This window comes from Pseudovirgaria hyperparasitica, assembly GCF_010093815.1.
Source record: "Pseudovirgaria hyperparasitica strain CBS 121739 unplaced genomic scaffold EJ05scaffold_6, whole genome shotgun sequence".
In the NCBI taxonomy this organism is placed as follows: Eukaryota; Fungi; Ascomycota; class Dothideomycetes; order Acrospermales; family Acrospermaceae; genus Pseudovirgaria; species Pseudovirgaria hyperparasitica.
Window position 1 is genome coordinate 644537 of NW_022985554.1, and position 27593 is coordinate 672129.

A 27593-nucleotide genomic window follows, 5' to 3' on the forward strand; every position below is an offset into this window, starting at 1 on the left:
CGTTCTCTGATCTGCTAACGGAGAGCGGAATATTTTTCTTATATGAGATGAACAGAATTAGAGGTTTATATAAATATAGAGAGCTAACATAGACACACGTTCTGCAATACTTTAGGCGTAGAGAGTGTATTATGCGTTGTCTGCAGATATCTTGATTGGTGGTAGGGATTATTGTGCTCACTGCTGCCTAGTCACTGTGCCGCAGCCCACTTACCAAAATGGAATAGTACATAGCACAACAGGAAACCCAGCGCTGTATAAATTGCTGCTTCACCATCCATAGCAGCCTGAACTACCTAAAATTTTGCAAAACAATCCCGGTCCTCACATCAACACCCAGACCCATTCCACTCCAACAATGTCGGAACTCCAACCCAACGGAATCTACATCATGCTCTTCCTCCGCAGCGACGTCCCAGAGCGAGACAACTTCCACTGGGCCCTCTACCACCACCACGACCCCGAAACCGCAACAGGAGGCGGCGGCGGCGGCCATAAATACCACATCAAAGGCTCAAAAGACTCCTGGCTCGCCGACCACGGACACACCCAAGGCGTCCTCAAAGCCTTCCTCCTCGTCGGCCTCTTCCACATCTGCACCGTGCCGGCCGGCCTGGAAACCCACGTCGACACCACGCTGCGCCAGTACGACGGCGTGCTCAACGACGACCCGGCCATCACCTGCCGTGTCTGGCTGCTGCGGGTGTTGGCGAAGCTGCAGGAGCCGGTCAGTGTCAAGGGCAATGCTGGGTGTCGGATCCTGAGTGCCGATATGGCGCGGCTGGAGCGGGAGGCGCTGGATTTTGGGAATCTGCATGCGCAGAGTGCGATTGAGAATCTTCAGCCGCGGCCGATTGGGCGCTCGGAGGTGCTAGGAGAGGATGGTTCCGGGGGAGTGGCGGTGGAGTTGGGTTGAGATGTCTTGTGGGCTATGCTGGGTAGAGCTGTATGTATATCAGCGTACAGCACTGCTTCGTATCTTTGGATACAAGGCAGTAAAGGAGGAGACGGCAGAGCCCCTGATTTGACCAACAAAAGTCTCAGCCCCCCTGGCCGTACTTAGGCTATACGGCCTGAGTTGAAGAACACGACGTAGACTTTCAAAGACCCTTTCAAGTCCATAAACCCTAAGCCCTTTCAGAGCACCAACCTGCTCAAACCGAAATATGAGTATGCGAGGCCACACAATTCTCAACTTTCAAGCGCAGGGCTATGAACATAAAACAGTAGACTTCAAGGGATATATACATATACATAAACTCACATTATCGCTCCCTGTCCCACAATACACATGTCATCAAAAAGGAATCTACAACAACCGCTGCACCGCAGACACACAGCCCCTTACAACCCGATCTGCAAACGAGTACCGCTCAGGCACCCTCTCATCCCTCCGTAACGGCTCGAACCTACCCACATTCTCCCGGCCCCTGACAATCATCTCAGCCGCATGTGCCCCACTTGCGAACCCATCCTCATGAAACCCCAGTCCAATCCACGCGCCCGCAAAGCTCACCGACGACCGGCCATTAATCTCACACAGCCTGTCCACCGCTGAGAGACTCTCCGCCGTGAGTAAAGGGTGGTAATATACCTGGCTGCTCTGCGTGAAGGCCGGGATGCGGGGCGGGTTCATGCTGACGAGCACGCGGCCAGGACTGCCGAGCTGGCCGGGCATGGGAATGCGTTGGACCTTGTTCATGTCGAAGGTGAGGGCGATAGAGGAGTCGAAGGGTTTGGGCTCGTCGAGGAGGAGAGGCTTGGACTCGGCGAGTTGGGAAGGGTGGGACATGGGGGGAGGGGACGGGTCGGAGAGGAGGCATGTCCAAGCTGTGCGGGCGGAGGGACGCTTGGCAAGGAACTGTGTTTTTGTTAGATGGGGACATGGTTGGTGTGTGATAGATAGACTTACGGTTTCATCGGAATGGACGTAGCAGACGTTTCGGCTCGTCTTGAAGCAGCCGAGGACTTCTCGTTCTTCGGCGGTGGCGTCGGTGCCCATAAGTGTCAGAGCTTGGTTGGCGTGGGTTGCGAGGACGACATGCTCATATTGTCGTTGAACTCCGTTTGCAAGAGTGACGATAGCGCCATCATTGGTCCGAGAGACACGATGAATGGGCTGGCCGGCGTGGATGTGATGATTTGGGGGAAGGCGGTCCATAAACGAACGGACATATGTCTGGGAGCCGTTTGGGAATGCACGCCACTGTAACGATGTGGTCACCGTGTCTAAAAGACGATTTTGAAACCTAGCGGGTCGTCAGCAAGAACAAGTACCTGACCACGGAGTCTGGACGAACATGAAGCGTATCAAGGTCTTTGCCGGAAAGCTTCTCTTGAATTCTTCCAGATCAGTCGACCACACTGCCGCGACCATGGGTATGAGAAACAGTTCCAAGAACTGCTCCGAGTAGCCGTGTCTGTGCAGATAATCTGCAATTGCTTCATCATGTTGACCTTTTCCCTCCACCGTCGAATCCACAAGCGTGTCCTTGGCAAAGTAGCAGAAGCGAATAATGTCAAACAAGAGCCTCCAGAACCAGGGCTTTAGTAGATAAGAAAGATGTCCGACAAAGCTCCAGAAAGAGTAGCTTCCCCATTCGAACTCGCCACTGTACGCTGATACTCCAAAGGACATGTCCGCTGGCACGGTTTCCAAGTTCAGCTCCTTTAGGAAGCGATGGAAACGAGCTATAGGACAGTGAGTTTGGGTCTCATGCTCCAGATTCGGACCGCTTACGATATGTCTCTGTGCTCATAACCATGTATCCTGTGTCTACCCCGACGGTGATCCCGTTTCCTACAAAGGGAACAGAATTGGCATGACCTCCAAGTCGCTCCTCAGCTTCGTAGATATCCACATCGAAGTCCTCATTCCGCAGTCTCCAAGCACATGCAATGCCAGAGATCCCTCCACCAATAATGGCAACGCGTTTCCTGGAACCTACGGTGCTCATCTTTGCGTGGTATTGATCTTGCAGACGGACTGGTGCGACGGATCAAGACACCTTGGATTTTGCTGCTATTAAAATGTCATACAACTCACAAGACTTGAGAAGTTACGTGGCACAGGAATAAGAAGTCAGGCACCTAGTAACGGATAGAGAGGTGCGGCGTGTCTATAGTCTATGACGAACAAGTAAAGAAAAGAAAAGATGATCCCCTGACATGACTCCCTGCAGAATGCATATCTATGAAAGTCCCTCATCCAAATATAAATTTAGTGATAGTCCATGATTAGTCGATTGTCACTTCACTCCGTGTATGCATCCCGCGGAACGTGCATGTGGCGGAGATGACCTATTGAAAGTCCGCTGGTAGGGGGACAAATCTCGAAGGAACAGCAGTTTGCTGACTCGGCTTACTCCGGACAAACTGAAAAGAAAACTGTGACTTTGTCATCTGCCAACAAGTTTATCTATCTAGTGCAAAGTCTCTAGTAGTCCATGGTCCTCGCTAAGTCGGTTCAAGCCACCACTCTAGGAAATACGAAGCGTTTATATCGACACGAATCATAATTTCCGTCTAAATCTATTGGGGCTTCGGTTTGGAAGAACGACCCATGAGCTCAGACTTGGCAGGGCTATGAAAATTGCTCTCATCTACAAAAGAAATGCGATGTCCAACTTGCGGCGAGGCGAGGTGAGGCGAAGCCAGCTCCTGGATCCGATCGACCAGTATCCGGTAGGGCTGACAGCAGTATGTTGGTTTGGTCGTTACACACTATATATATCCATGGTGCGAGTGTTTAATGTTTACGTGAGCTCGTCGATCACCTACCGAGGGATTTAGTGTGTTATACAATGTGTTGGATTATGAGTTGATTTTAGATTGAGGTTGCGTGGGTAAAGGCCATTGGGTAGGCACATGGGCGGTCCTCCAGCCTGGAGAGACGCCAGTGCATCCGATGACTAATCACGGCAATATCACGGGCACAGGCATTCCTTGTCATAGGAGCCAAAATTGGAAGAATAAACAAAACATAGTGGGCTTACAATGCGATGGAAATTGTTCGTGTTCATGCTACTCTGTACATTTGGAGTATTCAATGACATGACCCATGTAAAACAACACTTATCGTTCCAGTATATCGACATTTCCCTCTCTGACTCTACCATGCATAAACCACTTTCGCGTACTTTATTTATGCCCTCCACTTTCCGCCACCGGCTTTTATCTTTCCCGGCCGTCACTCCGATCTGTGTCGTAATCATCCGTGTCATCAGTCTCATTACCGTATTCGCGTCTCCGGCTGCGGCGATGCTTGCGGTCACGGTGTCTGTCTGACCTGTCGTCGCGGTCTGAGTCGCGCTCGCGCTCTCGTTCGGCATATCTTTCATCATCTTTGCCGCTTTGTGTTAGCAGATTGGTCAGAACATTGGTGGCAAGGGAGGAGAAGCTGGTGGTATCACCACTGCGTTTGCTGTGTCCATGGTGCCTGGAAGAGGGGAGGTCCGGATTGGAGGTGGTGGGATCCGTGTAGTTGTCGCGAGAGTTGCGTTCCTTGAGACGACGTTGGTCTCTGTCACGGTCGCGATCGCTGTACGAATCGCGCTTGCGATCTCGACTTTGGGATCGGTCGCGCAGGGTAGCAGGTTCTCGCTCTCTATCGCGGTGGCGGTGCGAAGACGACGGACGTTCTGGATCGAAGTTTGGCGCAAAGTCGGGCAACTTCTCTTTGGAACGCTCTTTTGTGCGACCGACGTCGCGCCCTAGCTGCATCACTTGGGTATCCTTTATCTTTCGCTTCTCGCGATCTTGGCGTGAAGGGTCGTTGGGAGCGTCGACACGGTGAACAGTGGCATTGCCAAGATCTACGTCGTTGATTGTATTGTCGGTTAGGCTACCGCGGCGGTCTTTCTTGGCGAATGGATTAAGAGCCTGTTTAAGGTCTCTCAATTTGCCGGCTCCAGATGTAGATGTTTCTAGGCGGACGTCAGGATGTGAGCGACCAAGACTACTCGAGCGCCGAAGATCCGACGAGGAGCGGGATTTCTTTGTCGATGGAGGTGCTTGAGACGCAAGCGTAGACACCTCGGAGGCGGCATAGTTGCCAGAAGGACCACTGGGAGTCAGAAGTTGAAGACCCCTGACTGCGTTCGCGGCGTGTTCTTTGGCGATCTTCGCCGCAGGATCCTTGGCCGATGGTCCAGAGTACTCGTTGAGCTTGGTGTTGTATTCGACCAAAAAGTCGTCCCGGGCTTCCCCGCTCTTCCAGGCAGATGGGTCAAGGTCGATAAGACCAAGTGATGGATCAGAATGTAAGGGAGATTTGTATTTACCTCTATCATCGCCCTCCTCGCGCGCCTCCCTAATTTCCATCGTACGATCTGCCAACTTTTGGATATCGTCTTTCGATAATACACGGAGGACAATCACGCAATCGAGTCGTTCCTCGAACCGTTCTTTGGCCTCCTTGAGGGCTTCCGGGTTGACTAGACGGCGATCGATCCTGGTCCATCGTGCGTTTGGTGGAATATCTTTGCCCACCTTTGCGTCCTTTAGAGGGGCAACCCCCTCACGGATAGGATTGGGATCTTCTGGAAACTTCTCAGTTGGGCGGCGCAGTATGCCTCGGACTGGTGGTGAATTTTCTTTTGGAGGAGCAACGATGTTAATCCTTCTATCACGCTCCGGTTCACCATACTCTTCGGGATCCTGTACAAGATGACGATCAAATACACCGCTAGAGCGATCGCCGGGTCGGTCAGATCTCGGGGGAACCCGACTGGGAGCATCTCTATCGCGGTGGTCACGTGGGGAATCATCTACAGGGTAAGCGCCTGGTGGTCCTGTGATCGGTGTGGGTGCTGTAGGTGCTCTCTCTACGTTGTAACGATCGTGTTCGATGCTATATCCTCGTTCACGACGTCTCCTTTCTCGGTCGGAGCCACTAGAGTCTCTGTCACTTGGAGGTGGCGGTTGTCTGACGACACCACGTTGCAGGTCAGCTTGTGCAGCCTGAACTCTGCGACGATAGTCTTCATCGGGATCAACGGGTTCTGACTTTTTCGAGTCTTGGCGCGAAGCCTCTCTCGCAACGTCTCGCTCGGCTTCGCGATCGACATAGTGCCTTTCGCGGGTCATCATATCCATGCTGTCAGAAGACTGTTGCTGGGGCCTGGGGCGCTCAGGAATGGGCACTCTGTTGCGATCATCTGGCGCTTTTCTGTAGTCTTCTTGTGGTGGAGGTGGAGGTGGAGGAAGCTGCACTTTGCGTTCATCCAACCCTTTATCAGGTTGCGGCCCCCGTCGCTCATCTAAAAGACCTCTATCAGACACCAGCGGAGCTCGTCTCTCGTCAGGCACAGCTCGTCCAGCTGGCAGTGGCACCCTTCGCTCATCGGGTAAGCCTCGATCGGACGGTGGTAGTTGCATTCGGCGTTCATCAGGGTAACCTCTGTCTATTGCCAGCGGTGGTCTGCGGTCGTCAGTATGTGATCTTTCCGGTGGTGGAATCGGCGGTGCTCGCCCAGCCATTGGCGGTATGCCCTGGTTGTCGACTGGCGGCGGCGGTGGAGGGGGAGGAAAGTCGCCAGGAGGAGCTGATTGAGGTGGACGAGGTACCCCCCCTCGATCATCCTCATACCGTCTATCATCTCTTCGATCGTCTCTGTCTTTTTCTTTCTTGTGCAAACCGTAACCGGCGGCAGCGGCAGCAGCAGTACCAGCTACGGCAGCGACAGGCAACAGACTGCCCCTGCCATCTTTGTCCCTATCATCACGGTCTCGGTCTCTGCGTGATTTGTCATCTCGTTCGTGATAGCGGTCGTAATCACGACCACGATCCCTACCATGGTCCCTATCTCTGTCATCTCGGTCTCGATCACGTGGTCGATCCCTTTCTCGGTCCCGATCCCTGTCTTTGTGGTCACGCGGCTTATCGCGATAGTCCCGCTCTCGGTAACTTTCTCGGTCCAACTCCGGCGGCCAATCACGATCATCTCGCCGAACCTCTCGACCGTCTCGTGAGGGCGGAGGAGGTATCGGCGGTGGAATAGAATCGATAGGCTGATAATTTCTCGGATCTGGAATCGAGAGGGGCTCTGCAACAGGTGGCTGTGGTGGATAGGTCGCTTGGCGGTCGACGCTTGGGTCCCGAGGATGTTTGTCTGTACTGCCGGTGCGAATACCGAATCCGCGCGTTGTTACATCAGGATCTTCGTAGGTAGAGCGACGGCGATGGTGGCGACCAGATGCTGGCTCATCATAAACCGTATCTCGATAGCGCTCTCGATCATCCCGAACCTGGTGAGCGCGGGGGCCGGGGGCAGGTAGCGCAGAATTCGATCTTGGCGGGACGTCCTGAGGTAGTATGTAGGGCTCTGGAAGATTGTCACGATAGACAGAAGTGTGCTCGACATCGCGCGGCCTTTCAGGAGCACGCTCTCGAGACGAAGTTCTGTGATGAATGTCCCTGTCAGTGTGCCGAAGACTGCCCGAACGACCTAATGCACTGCTGCCATTAATTTTGTCGAAGCCTCTCGTAGACACCGGCGGCCCGTATTCTCGCGCAGGCTTCATCGCGGGACCCGCAGTTTCAATAATCATACTAGATGGACGAGAGCTTCGCTCCACACTATTCCGCCGAGGACGCCAGCTTGGTTCTGTTTCCGAGTACATTTTTGCGGGATCTGTGTAAGAATAGTAATCCTCTGTATCTCGAGGAGCAACTATGGGCGCAATGGGATAGTATTGCTGACGGCTACCGCCAATTTGCGCAGAGTGTCTGTTGCCAGTTCTTTCGACGCTGGGCCTGCGCTCTCTTCTGGGTTTTATGTCTTTCTCTTCTATTAGTCGAGATTGACCGTCATCGACGCTATAGACCTTCTTGTGTTCTCGCTTTGGAGCCGAAATGCTCGCAGAGTAGTCATGATCTCGACCTCTGTCGTCGTAATGTCTGGTGAGTGGACTGGATGGTCTGTCATTCTGGGTGTGTATGACAGCAACTGGACGGTGACGTGTGGAGAGATTGAGGCTCGGAGGTCTTCCAGCGTTGCCCTCCAAGGTTGAACGGCGCGGACGTCCAGAGTATGCGTCATAGCCTGCACTAGATCTGCTCAAAGAGCTGCCTCCCGTAGTCGAAGACGAGGACGGAGCATGTGTGAAATACTGAGATGCATGCGGCACGATCCTTTCTCCGCTAGCTCTTGGGTCTACATATTCTCGACTAGCTCTTGGGCCGCCATAATAATGGTCATAACCTCCCAACTGAGTTGCGGAAGCACGCCCAGAGTGGGCAATCCTACGACCACCAGGGGAGGCAGGTCGAGTATAATAGCGATCAGCCATCGTGGAAGACGATGATGGAGGAGTCAGCGTGGTGGTGATGGTCAACCGAGGAGTCGAAACGGAGTGACGATGCGATTGCCGTGGAACTGACAGAGTGGTCGGAGCTGAGTGCGGCGGAGGAGCCCGCGACTCGAGGAAAGCACTACCCATATCGATCATGTTAGAGGGACACGAACAAGCAGAAAAGGACATGAAGACGGATCACATCTCTGTGAGGAATAAAGAAGTGATTGTCAAGATTGACGTGCGGTGACAGAGGAAAGCAAGAAGATGGAGATGCCTTACCCGGCAGTAAAAGGGTTGCAGGTCACTAGAGCTTGCGGAAATGCAACGGTGGTGCGCTGTCGAGTGGACCCAGGCAGTGCGAAGTTTGCGTGAAGTTATCCAGGAGCTTCCTTGCGAAGTGACCGGGAAGAAGTGGTCGAGGTTGTAGTAATCGGTCAGCTAAGCGTGATCAGCTGTGTAGCTCCGGCGAGATATGAGAGCCCAAACAAGAGCTTGGTTGGACATACAGAGAGCTCAGGCTCAGCCGAGTAGTAGTAAGCGAAGACGACAGGCGGTCAGAAGCACGACAGACACTACGGTGGTGTTCTCGTGTTGTGGTGAGGCCGTGGTGGACCGGCAGGGCGGTGGAGTCACGTCCCGCCAAAGCACCAGACGAAACAACGAGCTTGAGCCAAAACAGGGCTCGATGGTTAATGCAGGGACTGGTGAAGCAGAGAACAGTAACCAGTGGGAGGTGCAGCAGATGTAAGAGCAGGCAATGCAAAAGTCAAAAGCAGGCGTCCGTGAGTAAAAGCATGCAGCCTTGGCCAGAGGCCGGTCAAGGATGGAGGTGGGTGGTGACCGGTATCATCGATGTATGACGGAGGTTGATTTTCTCAGGTTTTGGGTGTGGCTCCAGCGACTTCCAGCGTGCCGATACCTGGTTGACAGAGGATAAGGCTGGGTTTTTGTGTTGTGTTGTATTGTGTAGTAGTAGTGTAGAATGACAGACACAGGTGGTTGAGGGTTGAAGTAGCGAGACAGCAAGTGTATGTGTGTGTGTGTGTGTGTGTGTGTGTTGTTGTTGGCGGGATGGAGTCATCGTATAGCAGCACTACGAGTATTAACGAGAGCGTTGGGCGATGACATCTGACTTGCTCTCGCTAAGGAATTGGCTCCCTCCCCGCCCGGGCTTAGCGGGGGCTCGAGGGGCTTCGGGGGGTCTTTGGGGGGGCTTTAGGGGCCTGTTCGGCTGAGCCACAGCCATCATAGCGACAATTTAGCGACCATACGCAGCGATAGTGACCCCACCACACCCCCCAAAAAACCCCCATCTGGCCTCCCAGTGCCACACACCACATTACCCTGCCCACTGTTGTTTTTCCACTAATGCTGATTTATTCACTCGTTCACTTCTCACCACTAATACTACATGTACTTGCTTACTGCCTACGTAGCGGACTCGTACCTACATCCACGTACATAGCTCACATTCACATTCGCTCGCTTGTTGCCAATATGGGGAATATGCGAACATGACGCGCAGCTCGCTCTCCCACCTAGCTATTCTCCGCGCGCCCAACAATATAGGCCATTTTCTCATAGCCAAGCAACTAAGACGATGGCCTCTAGACTTAACATAAGTAGTACTTATGCAAACTCGGTCACAGACAAACAATAGATAGAAAAATGAAGCCATTGGGCCGCAAATCAGCTTTTTAGCCGCCTGCCAATACCCAACAACACCAAGGAAACACAGGACGCAGAGCACTCCGAGCATCCAGCCAGGCCCACCCTTGCCCTTGCATCTCCATGTGTCTCTGGTAACAGTGACGGTGGTGACGATGGTGACGATGGTGACGATGGTGACGGTGCCCTCACTCGTCTCATGCTTGTTACATCTTCTTATCCCTGCCAGCGCTTTGGCAAACTGCCGATCCACAAGCCCTCGGCACTCTGTACACCCACCCACTGTCCTCACATCACATCCCTAGGGTATAAGGTATATGATGAGGCTTCAGGCTACAACTCCGACTTGGCGTGCGCATTCGAATCAACTCGACTCGACTCTTCTGCAGCTCGCCGACTGCTGCAAACCCAAGCCGAGGATTTCGCAGAGGTGGCCATCCAATATCAATGTGATGATGCAGAGTCCAGACAAGCAGAAGAAGCCGTGGAATTCTAGACTCGACGACCGACGATGACAACTCACCGTGGCGAATCTGCCCGTCTGTCGATCCCTCAGCTTAGACTTCTAGATGTTACGTTACGCACTCATCGACTTACTCGATGCTTATGCTTCCTGCATGTCGTGTCTTCCTTCGCCTTGCTGAAAATTGAAGACTGGAGATTAAAGACATGGGCTCCAGGAGTTGACTCCGCTCTCACTTTTCTAGTTGCAGTTCAGACGCGTTACAGTTGTCTCGTTCTGTGGCATGACTTTTCCACTTGCCGTCCATGCTTGCCAACAACGTTTAAAGTTCGCGCGGATCACTGCTCATCGACCGTTTGGCCTGGTGATTGACGCTGACAATCGTTCTGCCGAGTATGCCTTGCAGTGCGCATCGTTCTGACGCTGTCGAATCGCCGTCGAAGTTGTTCACACCGTTAAGCCTCACTTTCAGATCATCCACAATAGGGTCTTCTAGACTTCTGAAGAGCATGGATCGGGCTTACAACCTTTCGTACACATGTGTTGCATCGAGCCTCGCGTAGCACCCGCCAACTGTACATTGAATTGTCTCCTCACGTGCATTTCGACAAGGCCATGGCCATCAAGGCTACTCGACCTTGGACCGCATCTCTCAATGACATGTCATGCTCGGGCATAGTCCAACAGTGGGCGACTATTGCGACATCTTGTTGGCTTGATGACGTCAAGAGAGGGCCTAGGAATATCCATGTTTTAAAAGCCTTCATCGAGAGGCCATGAGCAACACTCATTATAGTAGCGCTTGCTGATCAAAATTCTGGTTCTGCTGCAATAACATTTTAATTACAAACAGCTGACCACTCGTAGAACTGAGAAGAATTGCGGATGGCTGGCTATAGAGCGCCCAAATTCCTGGGCGAGATTCTGGGCTCAACACGGTAGCCATACCATATGTGGCAGCTGTCTACACGGGCCATCCCGAGAGTGTGTATACTGATAAGACTCACATGCAGAAGCAGTCATCCGGCAACTCCTGATATAACACTTGTCACAACACGTGTCGTTCGGAAGCACAGCTAGCAGGAGTCTCCACACCAAAACTTCCTCATCTCGCCTAGCCGGATATACCCTTCTGCTCCGGCACCCCAGTCACCAGCCTGCCCTCCAGCACCGCACTCCTCAGATTCTCCAGCACAAGCACCTCCATATCCCGCTGCGTCTCCACCGTCGCTGTGCCAATATGTGGCAAACACATCACATTCCCCATCTCCAGCAACTCCCGCTCAATCGCCGGCTCCCGCTCAAACACATCCAGCCCCGCGCCCGCAAGCTTCCCACTCTGCAGCGCCCGCACCAGCGCCTTCTCATCCACCAACCCACCCCGCGCCGTATTCACCAGCACCGCCCCATCCTTCATCTGCGCAAACTCCCCTTGCCCGATAATCCCCCGTGTTTCCGCCGTGAGACTCAGGTTCAGGCTCAGCACGTCGCTGGTGCGAAGTAGCTCCTCGAAGCTGACGTATGTGTACGGACTGTCCTTAAGAGGTGTACGCTTGTGGTATTGCACCGTCATGCCGAACGCGACGGCACGCTGTGCGAGCGCTGTGCCGATGCCGCCCAGGCCGAGGATTCCGAGGGTTTTCCCGCGTGGGTCACGGCCGAGGGCGTTGGGTGTTGGGCGCCAGTTGCCGGCGCGGACGCTGGCGAGTGCGGGCGTGAGGCCGCGGAGGGCGCCGAGGGTGAGGAACATGGCGATGTCGGCGGTGGCGTTGGATACGGCGCCGGGAGTGGAGGATACGAGGATGTCTTTTCGAAAGTTGTCAGTAGTGTGTTTAACAGTCAGGGGAAAGTAGACTGGGTAGGGGCGTTCAGGAGATAGGGATATGGAGGAAGAGACGGACTTTTGCTTGTGCAGCTGGGGATGTCGATGTTGTCGTAGCCAGCGCCATTGTGGCAGATGTACTTCAGTGATTTCGGGAGGGCGTCGAGAAGTTCTTGGTCAAAGGGACCGGTGACGGCGGTGGACTCGTTCGAGCGGTAGATGGCGACGACATCATCGTATGTTCCGGATTTCAATGCCGAGAGGAACTCAGCGCGGTTGCCAGTGCGGTACTCCTAGGCTCATATCAGTACACAGCTTCTTAGTCGTCGTCGTCGTCGTCGTCGTCGTCGCAGATCCAGTCAAGGGCTTCGCTCACTCACCTTAAGACTCGCAAACTTCGCGCACTCCTTCCATTCTCCCTCTGCATGTACAATATCGCCAATGAGCAGCGCCCCAGGCAGTTCCAACGAGCCCATTCTGCGTGCCGGTAGCTAGAATTTAAGGTGCGGTGTATATAGCGTCGGTGGGTTGGCCTCTCCTGGCAACAAGACACAGCTCAGAGCAAGTAGATGAATCTGAGTGGAAGATGTCAAGTCCCGGGCAGAGCTTCCTGAGCTCTTTTGTTCCCACAAAGTACCATGATGATGTGCCATGCCGACGACCGTGATTTGCGTGGAGACTGGGAATGTCGGCCGGTTGATCCACTTGTCGGCTCGGCGTTTGAGGTGGGGCTAGGCTCGGCTGAGCGGTACGAATAACCATTTTGGGGTCTTGGGTTTAGGCGTTGGACCGCGGCAAAAGAGCTTTAGGACATTTGGATGGCTGGACGCAGAGGGATATTAAGAACTGGGAGAGCAAGCGGGTGGAAGAATGGCCGGGCAGTGCATCGGGAATGATGTTCGGTACTGGGTTGTGTCTACAATGAATGCAAGTGAGACGAATTGTATCACGCTGTACGCTGTCGCTTGATCCAAATCCGTCAATCATTTGTGGTCCATGCCTCCTGTCAAGAGTATGCTCTGCCCCGTCATATATCCGGTCTGAAAATCTGAGTACGGCCGGCACAAGTCCAAAGGGAGAACGTACCTTCACAATGGTATCTACCATGTTCGCACATTCGTCAGGGTAACCCAATCTACCGACTGGGATCTTCTCGAGAAGCCAGTCTGGAATATTTTCAGCATTGACCATGCCAGTATTGCCAATCATAGCCGGTGCTATGTCATTGACGGTGATGCCGAAGGGTGCAAGCTTGCTGGATAGATTCTTCATCATGGCAGTCAAGGCACCTTTGGAAGCAGCGTAGTCTGCACTGAGTTAGAGGGATGATGGTGCTTGTGACGAATAGACGTACGACATCCGTTTATACCACCGCCGTAGGCTGCGATCGATGAGCTCAAGACGATGCGTCCCCATTTCTGCGCTTTCATGTCATCGACAACAGCCTTAATGAGGATGAAGGATGCTCGTGAATTGATGTTCTGCATCTTGTCGTACTCTTCAATTGGAATATCCCTAGTGCCGATGTTAGCCATAAGCAAGTATACATATGGCATCTCTCGCTCTTACCAAATGTCGACTATCCTCTTTCCATAGCCAGCATTGCTGAACAAGATATCAATCGGTTTTCCATGCTCTTTTCGCACATCCGCGACCATAGAGAGAATATCATCTGCAGAAGATACGTCGACTTTGTGCACTGATATCCGGCGGAAGTCTCCACCGGGTCTTTCAGCTTCACATTCCTTGCGCAGCTGTGCTACCAGTTCTTCTACAGCAAGTTGATTGGACGAGTATGTCAGAGCCAGATCACATTCACTCATGAGTAGCTTGCGTGCACAAGCGGCACCAATACTGCGCATGAGTTAGTTGATGCTGTTGTATATGTTGTTTTGATCATACCCCCCTGAGGCACCGGTGATCAGGGCCAGTTTGCCTTTGATATCGTTCTGCTTGGCTGCCATGGTTGCCATATTGTTAGCAGTTGTTCTCTCCGACAAATGTATATATACAAAATTTATTCCACCTCGAAAGAAACATGCTAGTGGGCATCCCCGTGTTCGGCTTAGGGGCTCCCAGTTAGCCCTCGAGCCCGACCGGCAAGGATCCGGGGCTAGAGGGGGCGTAGCGAGGTCAACTTTGAGGCTCCGAAAACAGCTAATTCGCGCGCGCCCACTCTCGGCAATTGCTTGTACGGCGACCGAATCCATGCGGGGGGAGGGCGCGGCGGCTCCAGCCGGTGAGCTGTCAGACCAGACACCGTCCGCATCTTCTGCCTGCTTGCACAAAACAACTCCGCTCTCATTTCAATTGCCTACGGCTTCACTATCCCGGACAACATGATCTTATGGATGCTGCCACTCCCGATCAGCAGCCCCTGTCGGCCGAACAGCCAGAGACGCCTGCGCCCGAAGGAGACAACAAGGTAAAACGGGTTAATAAAGCTTGTCTCAACTGCAGGAAGAGAAAGTCGCGATGCCATCTGTAAGTCATTTTTTCTATCCAGAATTGCGCATACACATCTTGAGCCCATGCTCCAGTAGGAGACTTATGGAACTGTGATCACATCACGATCGCGATTAATTACTTGCTCATTCGTTGGAGGCTTCAACCCAGCTTCCGCACAACACGGACATCCCTTCCATCTGTCGTGAGCGCGCGCAAAATGCAGACGACGTGCGCAAATCATTAATATCACACTGGACGTTTCCTGCATCTTATCATACGATACCTATGTTCAAGTGCCGAGGCACAAATCTCGAGCGCATGGCTGACTACTGATTCGATAGTGACGAAGGCGGACAGGTGCCATGCCTACGGTGCAAGCGCGAGGACCTCGAGTGTATACTGGGAGGCTCCAATCGTGGTGGGCGACGAATACGAAGGAAAACCATCGATCCACAGGTTGGACCTTCCAGCTATCCGACCATTTATACACATACCCAAGAGGAGGTAGAGGAGTCAGCATATGGGCAACTGAGCGCGGCCACTGCATGGGCTACCCATCCATTACCGACCCAGAGTCCTACGCAGCTACGCCCGCAGCTCCCAGATCTGAATAGCGAATCGCGATACCGAGAACTTCAGCCGCCGGAGATTGATCGGTCTCGCTCTCTGTCTTCTGAACAACTCTCCTTTCCGAAGCTACAAAACCCCTCCGATGCTCTTGGCATACTGGCCCAGGTCGCGGAAACAAGCACGAACAATGATGAACGGCGCATGCAGCTATCAAACGGCCGACACGCACCGTCCGTACTGAATGATAGTCGTCAGAATAGTGGGATGAGATACCCTCCCATTGACGAAGGACATATATCACTCCACCAAGTCGAATGGCTTGTACGCAGATACTATGAGAACTACCATCCATATTACCCACTCGCACCCATAGACAGCCTCAATGTCTCTCGGTTAGTTGAAGTTGCGGCAAACGAGCCGCACCTTCTCACAGCGGTCCTTGTCATAGCGTCAAAAGATCTGGTAGATCAGCCGAATATTTATGAAGCCTGTGCAAGATATATGAAGAGTCTAGTTTCTGATCTGGCAGCAGGTGGTGACGGGGGTCTTGAAGCCGTCGAAGCCCTGTTAATACTTGCAGAGTGGGCTCCGTATACACAACGCTCCGACAGTGAACGGGTCGGGCGGGGCGAAGAGGATAAAGAAGCTTGGATGCATATCGGTGTCGCCCTCAGAATCAGCTATTTCCTAGGACTCGATCGATTTTCGTTCCGAATTCCAGATGAGGGGAAGGATCCGCAATTTAACAGGAAGAGGTTGATATGGACAGCCTGCTATATGTCGGACAGACAAATTTCTATACGAATCGGAAAAGGATTTTGGTCAAGAGGACCAGGTCCTTTGACATCACTTCGTCGGGAGGATCATGTTCCACTGCTGCCAAGAACAACAAATGAAGAGGACTATGCAAGCATATTTCAGGCCACTCTTGAATTGACGACATTGTCAAGCAACGTTCACGATGTGCTCTACGCCAATCCGGGGTCGAGTCTACGCAGTCATTTGAGTGGGGGCTACATCAAGTTCATCGATGACTTCAGAAATGCGATATATACCTGGAAAAGCGTTTGGGGCACCCTAACATGTAAGGATCCATATTCATTCGAAGACACTTCTGCGTCTGTGTTGGGAGGCTACAATTCCTGGAGATCTACAGAACTGTGTTACAGCCTTTTTGACGGGACAAATCGCTAACAATAGATAGGCTCATCACATTTGAAAGCTACACTGACTATGTCATACCATTACCTCCGGCTCTACACCGTGGCTTTTGCCTTTCACGCGACAGTCAGGAGGGAACAGGAACTTAGAAAGAAAAACACCCCACAGTACTCGACACAATACCAGGCCCCTTCCCGACTCTTCTACAAAAATGTTGCCAAGGTTACGGATGTGCGTTTCATCTACGAAGGTCTCGAGGCCGCGAAAGAAATCATTTCCACGCTAAATAGTTATGTGGATGCTCAAAGGTCACTTCGATTTATGCCACTGCGGATCTACCTCTATCTGGTCTATGCAGGCGTTTTCCTATACCGCGCTCGATGCGTGGGTGTCATGGAGGATGAAGAGGACAAGGCTGTCCGGCACATGGTTCAGGAAACCATTTCGAAGCTCGAAAAGGCCGGTATGGGCCCCTTACATCCAGGATCCCGCTACTCGCAGCTTTTGAAGCTGTTGTGGCAAAAGGTTGGCACAAAGGAGAGGATCAGACATCCGAACGTGCCAAACCCGAGCTCTTTTCGGCCTGGTGATACCCCTGCTTCGGTGCTATCTCAAGATAACCACAGCATGGTTGGCTCCAGTCCTGCAGTCACGGAGCAGATGGGTGACTTTGCCTGGACTGACCTGATGGCTGTTGGGGATTTTGCCGTCAATGGATATAACGCAGCTGGTACTCAGGCCGGCGACGACAATCTACTAGGGTTTCTTCCTATGGATATGGGCAATGCCTGGGATATTGGTCACTTCGACTTCGATAGTAGTACTGGTCTTGCCTTCTGAAGTGCCGGGTTGCGGGAATACCTGTAGTTTCATATGCGTTCTAGCGTCTGTTTTTGGGCGCATATACTTGGTCTGGGAGGTCTGATACTGTATTATAATTAGCGCAAAATGCTCTATTCACAATTATTCTTCTCAATATATAGATTTTGGTGTGCACCTCCCTGCTAGTTACGCAAGGTACCTAGTACCTGGCCCCTCCGCATTCCAAATAGTCCTCGCAAGATCCAATCTACCCAATGAGTTGAGCTCGAAGCATCTAAGGCGATTGTTTGATTGAATGCTCACATTCCAATACCATCAAAATTGCGTTCGCTGAACGGCATATGACTCCACAATATTCATACACCGACGGACGATGCCGACGCCACCATCCATGTTCCCGCAGCGCCCGTGCCGGAGAAGAGTCCGCGCACCCGCACCAACCCCCCCTTAGTCCCAACGCACCATAATATCCCAGCGCCGGGGAGATGCTTGATTGCTATGATTGCTCTCTGCAGCGGATTGGCAAGAAACCTGCGTGATTTTTTTCTCGTCTTTCTTCTTCTTCTACTGCTGTACAGTTTCAAATGTCCCAGTGTCCACACCACAACCCTACTTGAGGCTCGGGCGTATCAAAGCATAGATGATCTAGCCGAGGTGGCCTGTCGGGGGGGTGGGAACTCTCGTGCCATCTCATTCGACGTTGACCAGATATCCGCTGCCGAAACACCCCCCGGGCATGTGTGGGTGTGAGTATATTAAGCTACGTATCGGGTGTTGAGAGCTTGCATGACGGTGGTTTTGATTGTGATTGTGATTATGATTGATTGTGAGTGGTGATATAGACCGCGTCGTGGAGGCTGCATATTTACACTTACTTACTCTTGTCCTTCGCCGTTGAACCTCGACTCCTCAATCCCTCAATCCTTCAATCCCTCATACCTCAATCCCTCAATTCCCCTCCAGCCTACTCCTCCACCTCCACCTCCTCTTCTACCTCCCACTTGCGCCCATTCCACATCACCAGCCATGATGGATACTCCTTCCCTCTCCACGTCCTCCCCTCCCGCGCGCTCCTTCACCCAAAGCATCCACGCAACATGGGCGGACATAAAGACATACCGCCGCGCATACATCCTCACGATAGTCGCCTCGTTTGGCGGGTTGCTGTTCGGCTGGGACACGGGCCTGATCGGAGGAGTGCTGACCATGGACGCCTTCAAGCACAGCTTCGGCCTGGACACGAAACACGAGAACTATGCGAATGTGCAGGGGAATATTGTCAGCGTGTTGCAAGGTGGGTGTTTCTTTGGGGCGGCAAGCAGCTTTTGGCTCGGGGACAAATTGTGAGTGGTTCTTTTGGTGTGTTCTTTTGGTGTGTTCTTTTGGTGTGTTCTTTTGGTGTGTTCTTTTGGTGTGTTCTTTTTGTTCGTTTTTGGTAAGGAAACGGGGGACTTGTTGGGGGGCAGATGAGAGATGTGTGGATGGGGCTCGATTTGGTGGTGCGTTGTATATAGATGTATGTATGTATGGGCTAACAGGCAGTGAAAGGGGCCGGAAATGGTCTTTGATCCTTGCTGATACGGTCTTCATCATCGGATCTCTCGTACAAACGCTCTGTGCGATCAAGACTACCAGCCTGACGCAGCTGTACATCGGCCGCTTCATAGGCGGCTGGGGCGTGGGGTGTATCAGTGCTATCGTGCCAATCTACATTGGGGAGAATGTAAACAAGGAGATTCGAGGGCGATGTATTGGCTGGTAAGGTCTAGCTTTCGTTCACTTCCTGCTATTTTGGTGTTTCAACAACCGCTAATTGGGGTGGCCAGCATGCAACTCTTCAACGTCACCGGTATCATGACCTCCTACTTCGTCAACTACGGCATCAGCAAGCACATGTCAGGCCTCTCAGATCTAAAATGGCGTGTGCCGTTCGCACTCCAGATGGCCCCGGGCCTGCTACTGCTCCTACTCGTCTTCCAGAACGAATCTCCCCGCTGGCTCGTCGAGAAGAACCGGATCGAAGAAGCACAGCGCAGCCTGACAATAGTTCGCGGGAAGAGCAAAGGCGACGCCGCCGTGATGCAGGAGCTGCAGGAGATCATCGACGACTTCAACGGGCACGAGCGGCTGACCATCCTGCAGCAATTGAGGGCCGTGGTCGCGAATAAGAAGATATTCTATCGGGCCAGCTTTGCCGTCATCTTGATGTTCTGGCAGCAATCGACCGGGACTGTGAGTCTCATGCGTTGTTCTGGAATACGTGATTGAGACGCTAACCAATCCGCCGGACCAGAACTCGATAAACTACTACAGTCCTCAGATCTTCTCATCAATCGGCATCCAGGGCGCTTCAGCAGGGCTATTTGCAACGGGGATTTATGGGGTTGTGAAGGTTGTCTTCACGGGGTTGGGCATGATGCTTGCAACCGAGCAGCTGGGGCGAAAAGTACGTCTGTTGCTACTCTTCTTGTTGTCTCTGCCATATTACTACTCCCTCAAATCATCCCATCACTTACCCGTCGTTCCCACACTGATATATCGGCCCTTCAGTACTGCCTCATCTTAGGTGCCATGGGCCAAGCCTTCAGCATGTACTACATCGGTATCAACCAAGCCATCCATCCAACCGTTCCTGGTGCGCCCCTTACCGGCCATAATACCTTCGCCATCATATGCGTGTACCTTTTCGTCGTCTTCTACAGCTTCAGCTGGGGCCCAATCCCATACGTGCTCAGCAGCGAATGCGCCCCTAACCACGGTAAGTTACCCATCTCCCCCCCCCCCCGAAGCCATAACTACTTTTCCACTAACATAAGAAATCACAGTCCGCTCCCTAATCATGGCTCTCGCTCTAATGACGCAATGGCTCATAAATTTCATAATCGCCAAGATCACGCCCATCATGCTCGCCGACATCTCGTACGGCACCTTTCTGATCTTCGGCTCCTGCTGCCTACTCTCGCTCTTCTACTCTATCCTGTGCGTGCCTGAGACGAAAGGTGTGCCGCTCGAGAGTATACACGAGCTGTTCGAGGATGGCAGCATCGTGCGTGGTTGCTTGCGGGATATGGTGCCGAAACGGACTCGTGCCTTGGGGCTGCGGCAGAGGGCGGCGGCGCTACGCGAAGCACGTGAGGATGGTTGTGGTGAGGCTGGTAATGGGGTTGGTAATGGAGTTGGTAGTATCAATAAGTCTGGCCTTGTCACGGTTGAGCATGCGTGAAAGGCGGCCCTCTGGGAGATTGATGTTCGTGTCTAGTAGACCAGGGAAATTGTAGGAGAGAATAGAATAGAGTTTTCGCAATTTTCTTCATATCATAAACACTTCTCATAATCGAAATTACTGCCATTACGACACGAGGACGGCGAAAGTTAGGTAGGACTTGCTGCTTGTCATTGTTTTTTCACGCTGAGCAGGTAGAAGGGAGGGCTAAGCCGAGCTATAATCTTGATTTTCCTATTTATTTTTCCATTCTTTGTGAGAGGTGCCCCCTCCGCGCAGTGGTATGATCAAAGAAGGTGGGAAGTCAATGAGCTTGAGAGCTCTGCACCACATAACGTAAGAATATCTCATAATATCCAGTGGTTATCACCCAATATTCGACCCCGCCACCCTATTTCACAGTAGGAACCAACTCAAGTCGTCTATAGCGTGAAGGTATTTTGAAATGTCATCTCATACATCAAGTATATTTCGAGTGAATCGATGTTCCCCATGTTCCCCTCGTTTGACCACCTTTCGATTGTGTTTCCGAATGTTGTCTTCCTAGTGAGGGATTAGTGTTACTTAGCTGTAGGACAGCCCCAAGAATCGACTTCGGATAAATGATAGTGGCGATGAATGCGTGGACGAAGAATGATTGTGACTCGCCCAATCGCTTGCAGCAGCAGTGAACGACATAGTTTCAGTTTTGTCATTAACACAGGATATCTCCCCTCATTGCGCGCATCTTGTGCCGACGTTTATTCGCCAGTGAGGGATATCACAGAGGTCTGACGGCGTTTGACAGCTGAAGACCCTGAAGGAGATCTATGACGTTTATTCTGGCCACGAGGATGGTTCTTGTTGGAAAATTTGCTGTTCGTATCCATTGAGGTGTGATCGTCGACCTGGGAACATGCGATGGTGGGGTCCAAGTTCAGACCCCTGCTTGGTTGCTCGAGTAGATGTTTCATATCCTCACGCCGACGCTCGTGTGCATGATAGATGTTCGCGCACCGCTCATCCAGGTTCGTACGCTTTCCACGTAGATGTTTCTCCTGAGAGATCATGGCCTTCATCCTGGCTTGGGACATCGCAACCGACTGGCCGCCTCTCGGCGCTAGGGGGTCAACAAGTCTTGGGATCTGCTCGACGGCTGAGTCACCGTCTGCAGATTGATTATACGAAAGCTGCTGTTGTGTCCCAGATGTATCCATACTGTCCTGAGAAATGGGTTGCAATGCCTGATCACTGTTCGAAGGAATAGGACGTGCCGGGAGTGATTGGCCCTGAGCGCCTCGCAATGAAGCGGACGTGCCTTTCTGTACACGTATCTGGCGCTCCCGCTTTACCCATTTCAACAGGAGTCCCGCACATTTCCGATGCGTGACAGCTTTGTCAGCGTAACCCTCTAGGGTTCGTAGCGGCGGTATCTCCGCCCCAGGGGCCATCTCTTCTTGCTCCATATGGTAAGCTTTTAGGACAGTATCAAGCATCATGGCGATACTTCGAGTAGCACCGGGAGGCGGCTTGCACCGTGCCATGTTCAGATTCTCTATGCGGACAAGATTATCGGCAGCCGAATAACATGTGCGTTCATACTCTTCGACCGGGAGGTCACCATTCCCGTAAATTGCTTTCTGGTAGAAGGCTATAGTGGTGTCATGATAGAACTCGACGTGCTCATAGATAGTCTCAGGAGCTTTCGGGGGATCGCTTATCCGGGTCTGATGCTCGTCATTGATTGTGTTGGGACTAAGTGGCATAGACGTGGGTACTAGAGAGGTGGGAAGAGAAACAGCTGGCATTTGATAGTTCATGTTGTGGTTCATCTCCCAATGGTTGGATTCGTGGAACTGAGAATCAGGCTGATAGCTGCTCGCTTTATTCTGCATAGTGCTGGGCCATCCATACGGGTCCAGGATAAAACCTTGGGACTGAGACGTAGCCTGGCAGCCGCTCGATCCATCTTGCGCGAGGTCGGGCCAGCCATACGCGCCTGCATTTGAACCTTGGGACTGAGACGTAGCCTGGCAGCCGCTCGATCCATCTTGCGCGAGGTCGGGCCAGCCATAGGCGCCTGCATTTGAACCCTGGGACTGAGACGTAGCCTGGTAGCCGCTCGTTTCGTTCTGCATGGTGGTGGTCCAGCCATATTGATTAGTATCTAAAGGATTGAACCCTTGTATCTGAGAGGGAGCCTCGTAGCCGGTCAATTTAGGGTCGAGGGCAGTTGTGGGATACTGCCGATCTGGTTCCATGTACAGGATGGCGTCGCCTAATTGAGGTCCTATGAAGGATGTATTTTGGTTAGGAAGAGCTTGCATTTGCAGATCGCTGTCGAAATCGAAAGCATTGAACTGGTTCCCGGGGTATGAGTTGTAGCTGGAGGAGAAAGGACCGGGGAGACCGTAGCTGCTGCACAGTTCCTGGGACACCTAAGATGGCATCAATATGGCTCATATGCATATAGATGTTATGATGAAAAAAGAACAAGTCTTACCTGGTCCACGGAGCCCTCCAGTATGAACCTCTGTTCCGTGCTCTGTGCTGCCAGCACAAGCTCCTGGCCGCTTCCGAAGTCGCCTGGCTCGTTGAAGTCGTACATTGCGGAGTCAGCGCCGAGGTTGGCCATTCTGATAGACAAATCTCGGAAACGGAAGACTTCTGGAATTGGCATAAGAGAGGCCATAAACGAGGACAAAAATCTTAAGGAAGTAACTAAGGGGCGCACTCGTCCTGTAGTCTGTTATGGCAGCGCACGCCCATCGCGGGATGGCGCAAGTAGGGTAGAATTTCCTAATCGGCGATTCTAGTGAATATAGAGAAGCCTTCACCATCGCACAATCGCCGTCTGCGCTGAATAGCCCTTGTCACCCTATCAACCAGGGCTGCAACACGTGATTGGTTGCACATCAAGGCCCGTACTGAAACTGCAGCCCTATTCACCATGAGCTCCTTTGTTCATGTAGGTCCGGGCTAGTTTGTATGCTTTCTATTCCTCACCACCTACATCGCTCCTCAATCTCATCTCCGTAAGGTGCTTTGTGATGACGCCGAGAGGGATAGCAAAAGTAAGTGGCCTTGCGTTAGGGTTCTGACGGCTCGTGCCGCAGACAATTTCCAGCATCTGAAGCATAAACTCGAGACACAGACGCGTGCTTGTGGCCTTACACAATGTACCGATCGTGAACACGAGCATGTGTTCAATGGCTAGCGTGGACGAAAAGACGTCAGCCTACGCCGCCAGAGCTCTCGGTCTCCGTTTGCGGTGTTGCGCAGTTGACTATTGACATCCTGTTGCCAATCCACCTTTTCCAATGTCGCTTCCAAAGTGTCCAAATGCAGACACATGCCGTTCTCGGGCACACACTTCGCTTCTAAAATGATGCGTCCGTAAGACCAAAAAATAGCCTCATCCCTTACCAAAGGCTAATTTGAGCTGACCTTTAAGCCTTCCACTTTTTGTGCTGTTGGTTGGGCGTCCTCGAGTCTTGGTCTTGGCCAGACTGGATTTGCCGGGGTGACTCGAGCTCTTTTGCGTGACTCGGTCCTCCTGTCTTATCTGCTCAGAGAGATCTTTGGCCATGTGCCAGTCCTCATGCTCTGCTTGTCCGTCGGCAGGTAGGCGAACAGAACATCTAGTGCACAGAATAGTATTGGATGATTGCTGACGACATCTAGATTCATGTGTAGGCGAGCACTCCTGCTTCGATAAGGTAGGTAATGTAATAGCTGACGTCGGATGTGCTTCATCACCCTGGGTGATACCGCGAATATAGCCTTGATGGGCGGCTTCGCTTTCATACCCATCCAAATCACTGTCACCAAGCTCATGACGGTCCTCATCACCAGAAGAATGTGCAATTTCAGGATGAGCATCGTGTCTACCATGGCCATGGAAGAAATCCTGGATTTTTCCAGAAACGTCCTCAGTCTTCCTCCTTTTTGACGGGGCGACAAGATGACGACCGCGTAAATTCTGTCGTTCGCTATCATTCATGGCCTTAGCTTCCTCTCCTCGCACGAGGAAGTTGCCGATGCCATGATTGTTCGTAACACCATCCTCGAATCCAGCTACGCTCAACGAGAGGTTTGCGCACGGCCAGGCGCGACCATCGGCAACAATTTGGGCGAAAAGGTGCTTCCCAAGGTTGAACAGAACCTCCTCACTGATTGGCTTACCCAGTGGTATGGGCGCCTGCTTCGACCGAGTTTGCGCACCGGTACGGTGGTGTAAGTTGATGGTTTTGGGTCGCCTTTTGTTTTCGAGTACGCCTTCTTCGACGCAACGAGAGAAAATATCAGCGACAAAGATCCGCAGCCAGCGCACACCTTGCTCGAAATTGTTGATGGACGGTCGGAAAGACTTTGCAGATAACATGCTCTTGATCTGTGTGCGCGGATTGACTTCACTGTAATCCTCGCCCCTGATGACGCTGTATAGCCATGTTCCAGTGTCATCTCCAAGCCGTTTGAGCTGCTCTAGAGAGACGTCGAGCAAGTCCTTCACCATATCGGTCTGGAACATGGCGACTGTCTCGTCGCCTAGCTTGCCGCCCAGGTTGCGGATCTTTGTAAACTTGAAGCCGCTAAGAAACTGCTGCACTGCCCGGTTTCGAATAATTGTCTGCTGGTTTGGTTTCTTGTGAGCAGAACCAAGTTTCGCCAACATTTTGTTTCTCGAAAGGCCTGCGGAACAGGTGTAATGAAGTTTCTGTCGAATTGCTGCTCTGACTGACCTGACAATCTCAGAGCCAATCAGCAAGCAGATGTCGTCCCAATCTGGATCCTCCTCTTCTGTCTCGGCGTCATCTAGGTCCACTAAGGCATCTGTGTTCCAGTCAAGAGCAGTTGTTGGGGGTTGAGGGAGGTGTTCCGTTGGGTCGTCGTATGGTGGTGGGCCCTCTAGTTCGGGATACCTCTCAAGCAAGATGCCATGTATCTGCGCTGAAAGATCCAAGAAGACCTCATCGACACTGGCTTTCTCCACCCTTTGCACTGGAGATCCAGGAAGAGCATCTTTGATCGTCTGTAGAATCCTTCTGGATTCCATTCTGTATGGATCCAAGGAGACCTTATGAGTGGCGATGTGCTTGAAGGCTTCTTCATGATACGCCCATTTCTCGTCTCCTTCTTTCCATGTAGCTACATGCTGCATTATAAGGTCTGGACATAGCTTTTTTGCTTCTGTCATGGTTATATGCCTATTCAGACCATATTCACGAGCCGGATAGTTGATGGCTATCAGGCCTTGCCATTGCTGAACAGCTAAGGGCTGATCCTCTGGTATGCCCAGACGGACCATCTCACACTGTGCATAGAAGGCATCAAGATCTATGTGTGCTATGACGCGTAAAGGACAGGCTGTTGATGAGAGGGCGAGTTGATTAAGGTGACGGAAGGTGAAGACAGACTTGCGGGTGCGACCAGTGCTTGTCAACGGGGAGGATTGGTACGGTTGCGAGGACGACATCTCGTCAAATGTCCAGGATAGACAGGACACTTCATGGCTTGCTGGGGTTATTAGTGAGGCCACCGAGTCTGGTGAAATAATTGAATGGTTCGATCGAGGAACGCGAGCGAATCAGTGGTTGAAGCGCACGGTCCCACCTTCTTGAGGAAGTAACCGATATTAGCAGACACGGTGGAAGAAGCCTTCTCTCCTACTAACCCCACTTTATGCCGTGAACACAGGAGCCATTATGCCATACACATCACTAAAAGCCCCTAAGTTTACTGTAAGGGGGAAAAGTGCCATCATCACTGGGGCTGGATCAGGTAATGTGGAAGTCATCAAGCCACTGAAAGCGTTGAAGCTAATGCGCGAGCATCATGCAGGAATAAACTTAGCATTCGCAAAATTACTGTTGTCCAAAGGCTGTAATGTCCTCTTCGCAGACATTGCACTGCGGCCCGAGGCACAGAATGTCGTAGACGAATATACGCCAACAGGAGAGGCTGGCAAGCCATCTGCTATATTCCTTCCCACCGACGTCACACATTGGGACCAATTGAGCAAGATGTTTGAAGTGGCCGAGAAAGAATTCGGACAAATAGACTTGGTCTGCCCTGGTGCTGGCATCTACGAGCCACACAATTCAAACTTCTGGCATCCCCCCGGTACTCCATTATCAAGAGACCTACCAGATGCTGGCAGATACCTGACGTTAGACATTAACCTCACACACCCGATACGAACGACCCAACTGGCAATCTCTTCCTTCCTAAACCCCAAGACAGGTGACAAAGCCAGTATAGCTAATCCAAAACGAATTATCCATATATCTAGTATAGCTGCGCAAGGAGCGCCCGTGTTCGTGCCGATCTACTCAGCCACGAAGGCAGGGCTAAGCTCCTTCGTCCGTTCCCTGGGTTCTCTGGAACATACGAACGGCATCAGGGTCAATGCTGTAGCACCAGGCGTCATCGAGACACCATTATGGAGAGAGCATCCCGAGAAGATGCACATGATAGATGAAAGTGTAAGACACCATCAACTCCTGTTTGGCATGACTCTCACTACGCGCAGGTGGACGTCTGGGCAACCCCTGAGGAAGTTGCAGAAGCTATGCTGTCATGTGTCGAAAGTGATAATATGGTAGGAGGTACAATCCTAGAGGTCGGACACAAGCACACAAGGAGGATACGGCAATACAATGATCCAGGACCAAGTGGAAAGGGCCATACAGCCACCAAGGCACACGTAGCACAGCAAGAAGTGTACGACTGGCTGAGTCAAGATGGATGGGGCAAGCCCGCGGTCTGATTGCCTGGTGCCATATTAGGGTTGTTGCTTTCTTGAGGCCGTGTCTTTATATATATCGTCAACGGAGAACAATAGAATGGCTCGCTTTGCAAGGTTGAACAGAGCCATTGTATCCCAACGACTTAGTCAAAAGTAGGCTGCTGGATTGTGTTTCACGTAATGCGTGAAGTTCTGTTAGGAAATGTAAGGGAGGGCCGGCCAGACTTTGTGCTGACCGCGATGATAACCTTTGCCATATCATATGCTGACTTTTGGCTTCCGGACGATTCCAACTGATTGGATTAGTTAGCCATGCCGATCGGGTGGTGGCCAGGTGGCGGGGCCGACATTTTGACCACCCCTGACGTCGCGCTATGCTGTTTCTCATCTT

The 27593-nt window shown here is 52.1% G+C and overlaps 10 protein-coding genes across 10 annotated transcripts; 4 read left to right on the forward strand and 6 right to left on the reverse strand.

Annotated features, from left to right (window-relative positions):
• The first annotated feature begins 264 nt into the window (after window positions 1-264).
• EJ05DRAFT_475269 (uncharacterized protein) lies at window positions 265-1292 on the forward strand. The gene has a single exon (XM_033743766.1). The coding sequence runs from the start codon at window positions 359-361 to the stop codon at window positions 914-916; it is 558 nt and encodes a 185-aa protein (XP_033601491.1). The 5' UTR covers window positions 265-358; the 3' UTR covers window positions 917-1292.
• EJ05DRAFT_330223 (FAD/NAD(P)-binding domain-containing protein) lies at window positions 1064-3455 on the reverse strand. The gene is made up of 3 exons (XM_033740842.1): window positions 2741-3455; window positions 2301-2691; window positions 1064-2249 (listed from the first exon to the last, which is right to left on the reverse strand). The coding sequence occupies exons 1-3, from the start codon at window positions 2955-2957 to the stop codon at window positions 1310-1312; spliced, it is 1548 nt and encodes a 515-aa protein (XP_033601492.1). The 5' UTR covers window positions 2958-3455; the 3' UTR covers window positions 1064-1309.
• EJ05DRAFT_330267 (uncharacterized protein) lies at window positions 3393-8571 on the reverse strand. Its single transcript, XM_033740844.1, has 3 exons — window positions 5283-8571; window positions 3996-4351; window positions 3393-3776 (listed from the first exon to the last, which is right to left on the reverse strand). The coding sequence occupies exons 1-3, from the start codon at window positions 8482-8484 to the stop codon at window positions 3756-3758; spliced, it is 3579 nt and encodes a 1192-aa protein (XP_033601493.1). The 5' UTR covers window positions 8485-8571; the 3' UTR covers window positions 3393-3755.
• Window positions 8572-11381: 2810 nt separating this feature from the next.
• On the reverse strand, window positions 11382-12980 carry EJ05DRAFT_330304 (glyoxylate/hydroxypyruvate reductase). Its single transcript, XM_033740845.1, has 3 exons — window positions 12632-12980; window positions 12331-12544; window positions 11382-12235 (listed from the first exon to the last, which is right to left on the reverse strand). Exons 1-3 carry the CDS (start codon window positions 12725-12727, stop codon window positions 11544-11546), a joined length of 1002 nt encoding a protein of 333 aa, XP_033601494.1. The 5' UTR covers window positions 12728-12980; the 3' UTR covers window positions 11382-11543.
• A 254-nt stretch (window positions 12981-13234) lies between these two features.
• Window positions 13235-14224, reverse strand: EJ05DRAFT_499469 (3-ketoacyl-acyl carrier protein reductase; the record flags this gene model as incomplete). The annotated part of the gene is made up of 5 exons (XM_033746840.1): window positions 13235-13291; window positions 13338-13558; window positions 13606-13766; window positions 13821-14105; window positions 14154-14224. The coding sequence occupies 5 exons, from the start codon at window positions 14222-14224 to the stop codon at window positions 13235-13237; spliced, it is 795 nt and encodes a 264-aa protein (XP_033601495.1).
• A 299-nt stretch (window positions 14225-14523) lies between these two features.
• EJ05DRAFT_509914 (uncharacterized protein) lies at window positions 14524-17417 on the forward strand. The gene is made up of 3 exons (XM_033748134.1): window positions 14524-14735; window positions 15041-16353; window positions 16474-17417. The coding sequence occupies exons 1-3, from the start codon at window positions 14599-14601 to the stop codon at window positions 17268-17270; spliced, it is 2247 nt and encodes a 748-aa protein (XP_033601496.1). The 5' UTR covers window positions 14524-14598; the 3' UTR covers window positions 17271-17417.
• An 864-nt stretch (window positions 17418-18281) lies between these two features.
• EJ05DRAFT_437721 (general substrate transporter) lies at window positions 18282-20475 on the forward strand (the record flags this gene model as incomplete). Its single annotated transcript, XM_033741802.1, has 6 exons — window positions 18282-18595; window positions 18801-19010; window positions 19079-19484; window positions 19546-19698; window positions 19803-20010; window positions 20078-20475. 6 exons carry the CDS (start codon window positions 18282-18284, stop codon window positions 20473-20475), a joined length of 1689 nt encoding a protein of 562 aa, XP_033601497.1.
• A 740-nt stretch (window positions 20476-21215) lies between these two features.
• EJ05DRAFT_499472 (uncharacterized protein) lies at window positions 21216-23089 on the reverse strand (the record flags this gene model as incomplete). The annotated part of the gene is made up of 2 exons (XM_033746841.1): window positions 21216-22892; window positions 22958-23089. The coding sequence occupies 2 exons, from the start codon at window positions 23087-23089 to the stop codon at window positions 21216-21218; spliced, it is 1809 nt and encodes a 602-aa protein (XP_033601498.1).
• Window positions 23090-23570: 481 nt separating this feature from the next.
• On the reverse strand, window positions 23571-26045 carry EJ05DRAFT_330825 (impB/mucB/samB family protein). The gene has a single exon (XM_033740848.1). It carries the CDS (start codon window positions 25928-25930, stop codon window positions 23870-23872), a length of 2061 nt encoding a protein of 686 aa, XP_033601499.1. The 5' UTR covers window positions 25931-26045; the 3' UTR covers window positions 23571-23869.
• Window positions 26032-27541, forward strand: EJ05DRAFT_330392 (NAD(P)-binding protein). The gene is made up of 3 exons (XM_033740846.1): window positions 26032-26235; window positions 26296-26939; window positions 26987-27541. The coding sequence occupies exons 1-3, from the start codon at window positions 26160-26162 to the stop codon at window positions 27221-27223; spliced, it is 957 nt and encodes a 318-aa protein (XP_033601500.1). The 5' UTR covers window positions 26032-26159; the 3' UTR covers window positions 27224-27541.
• Window positions 27542-27593: the final 52 nt, after the last annotated feature.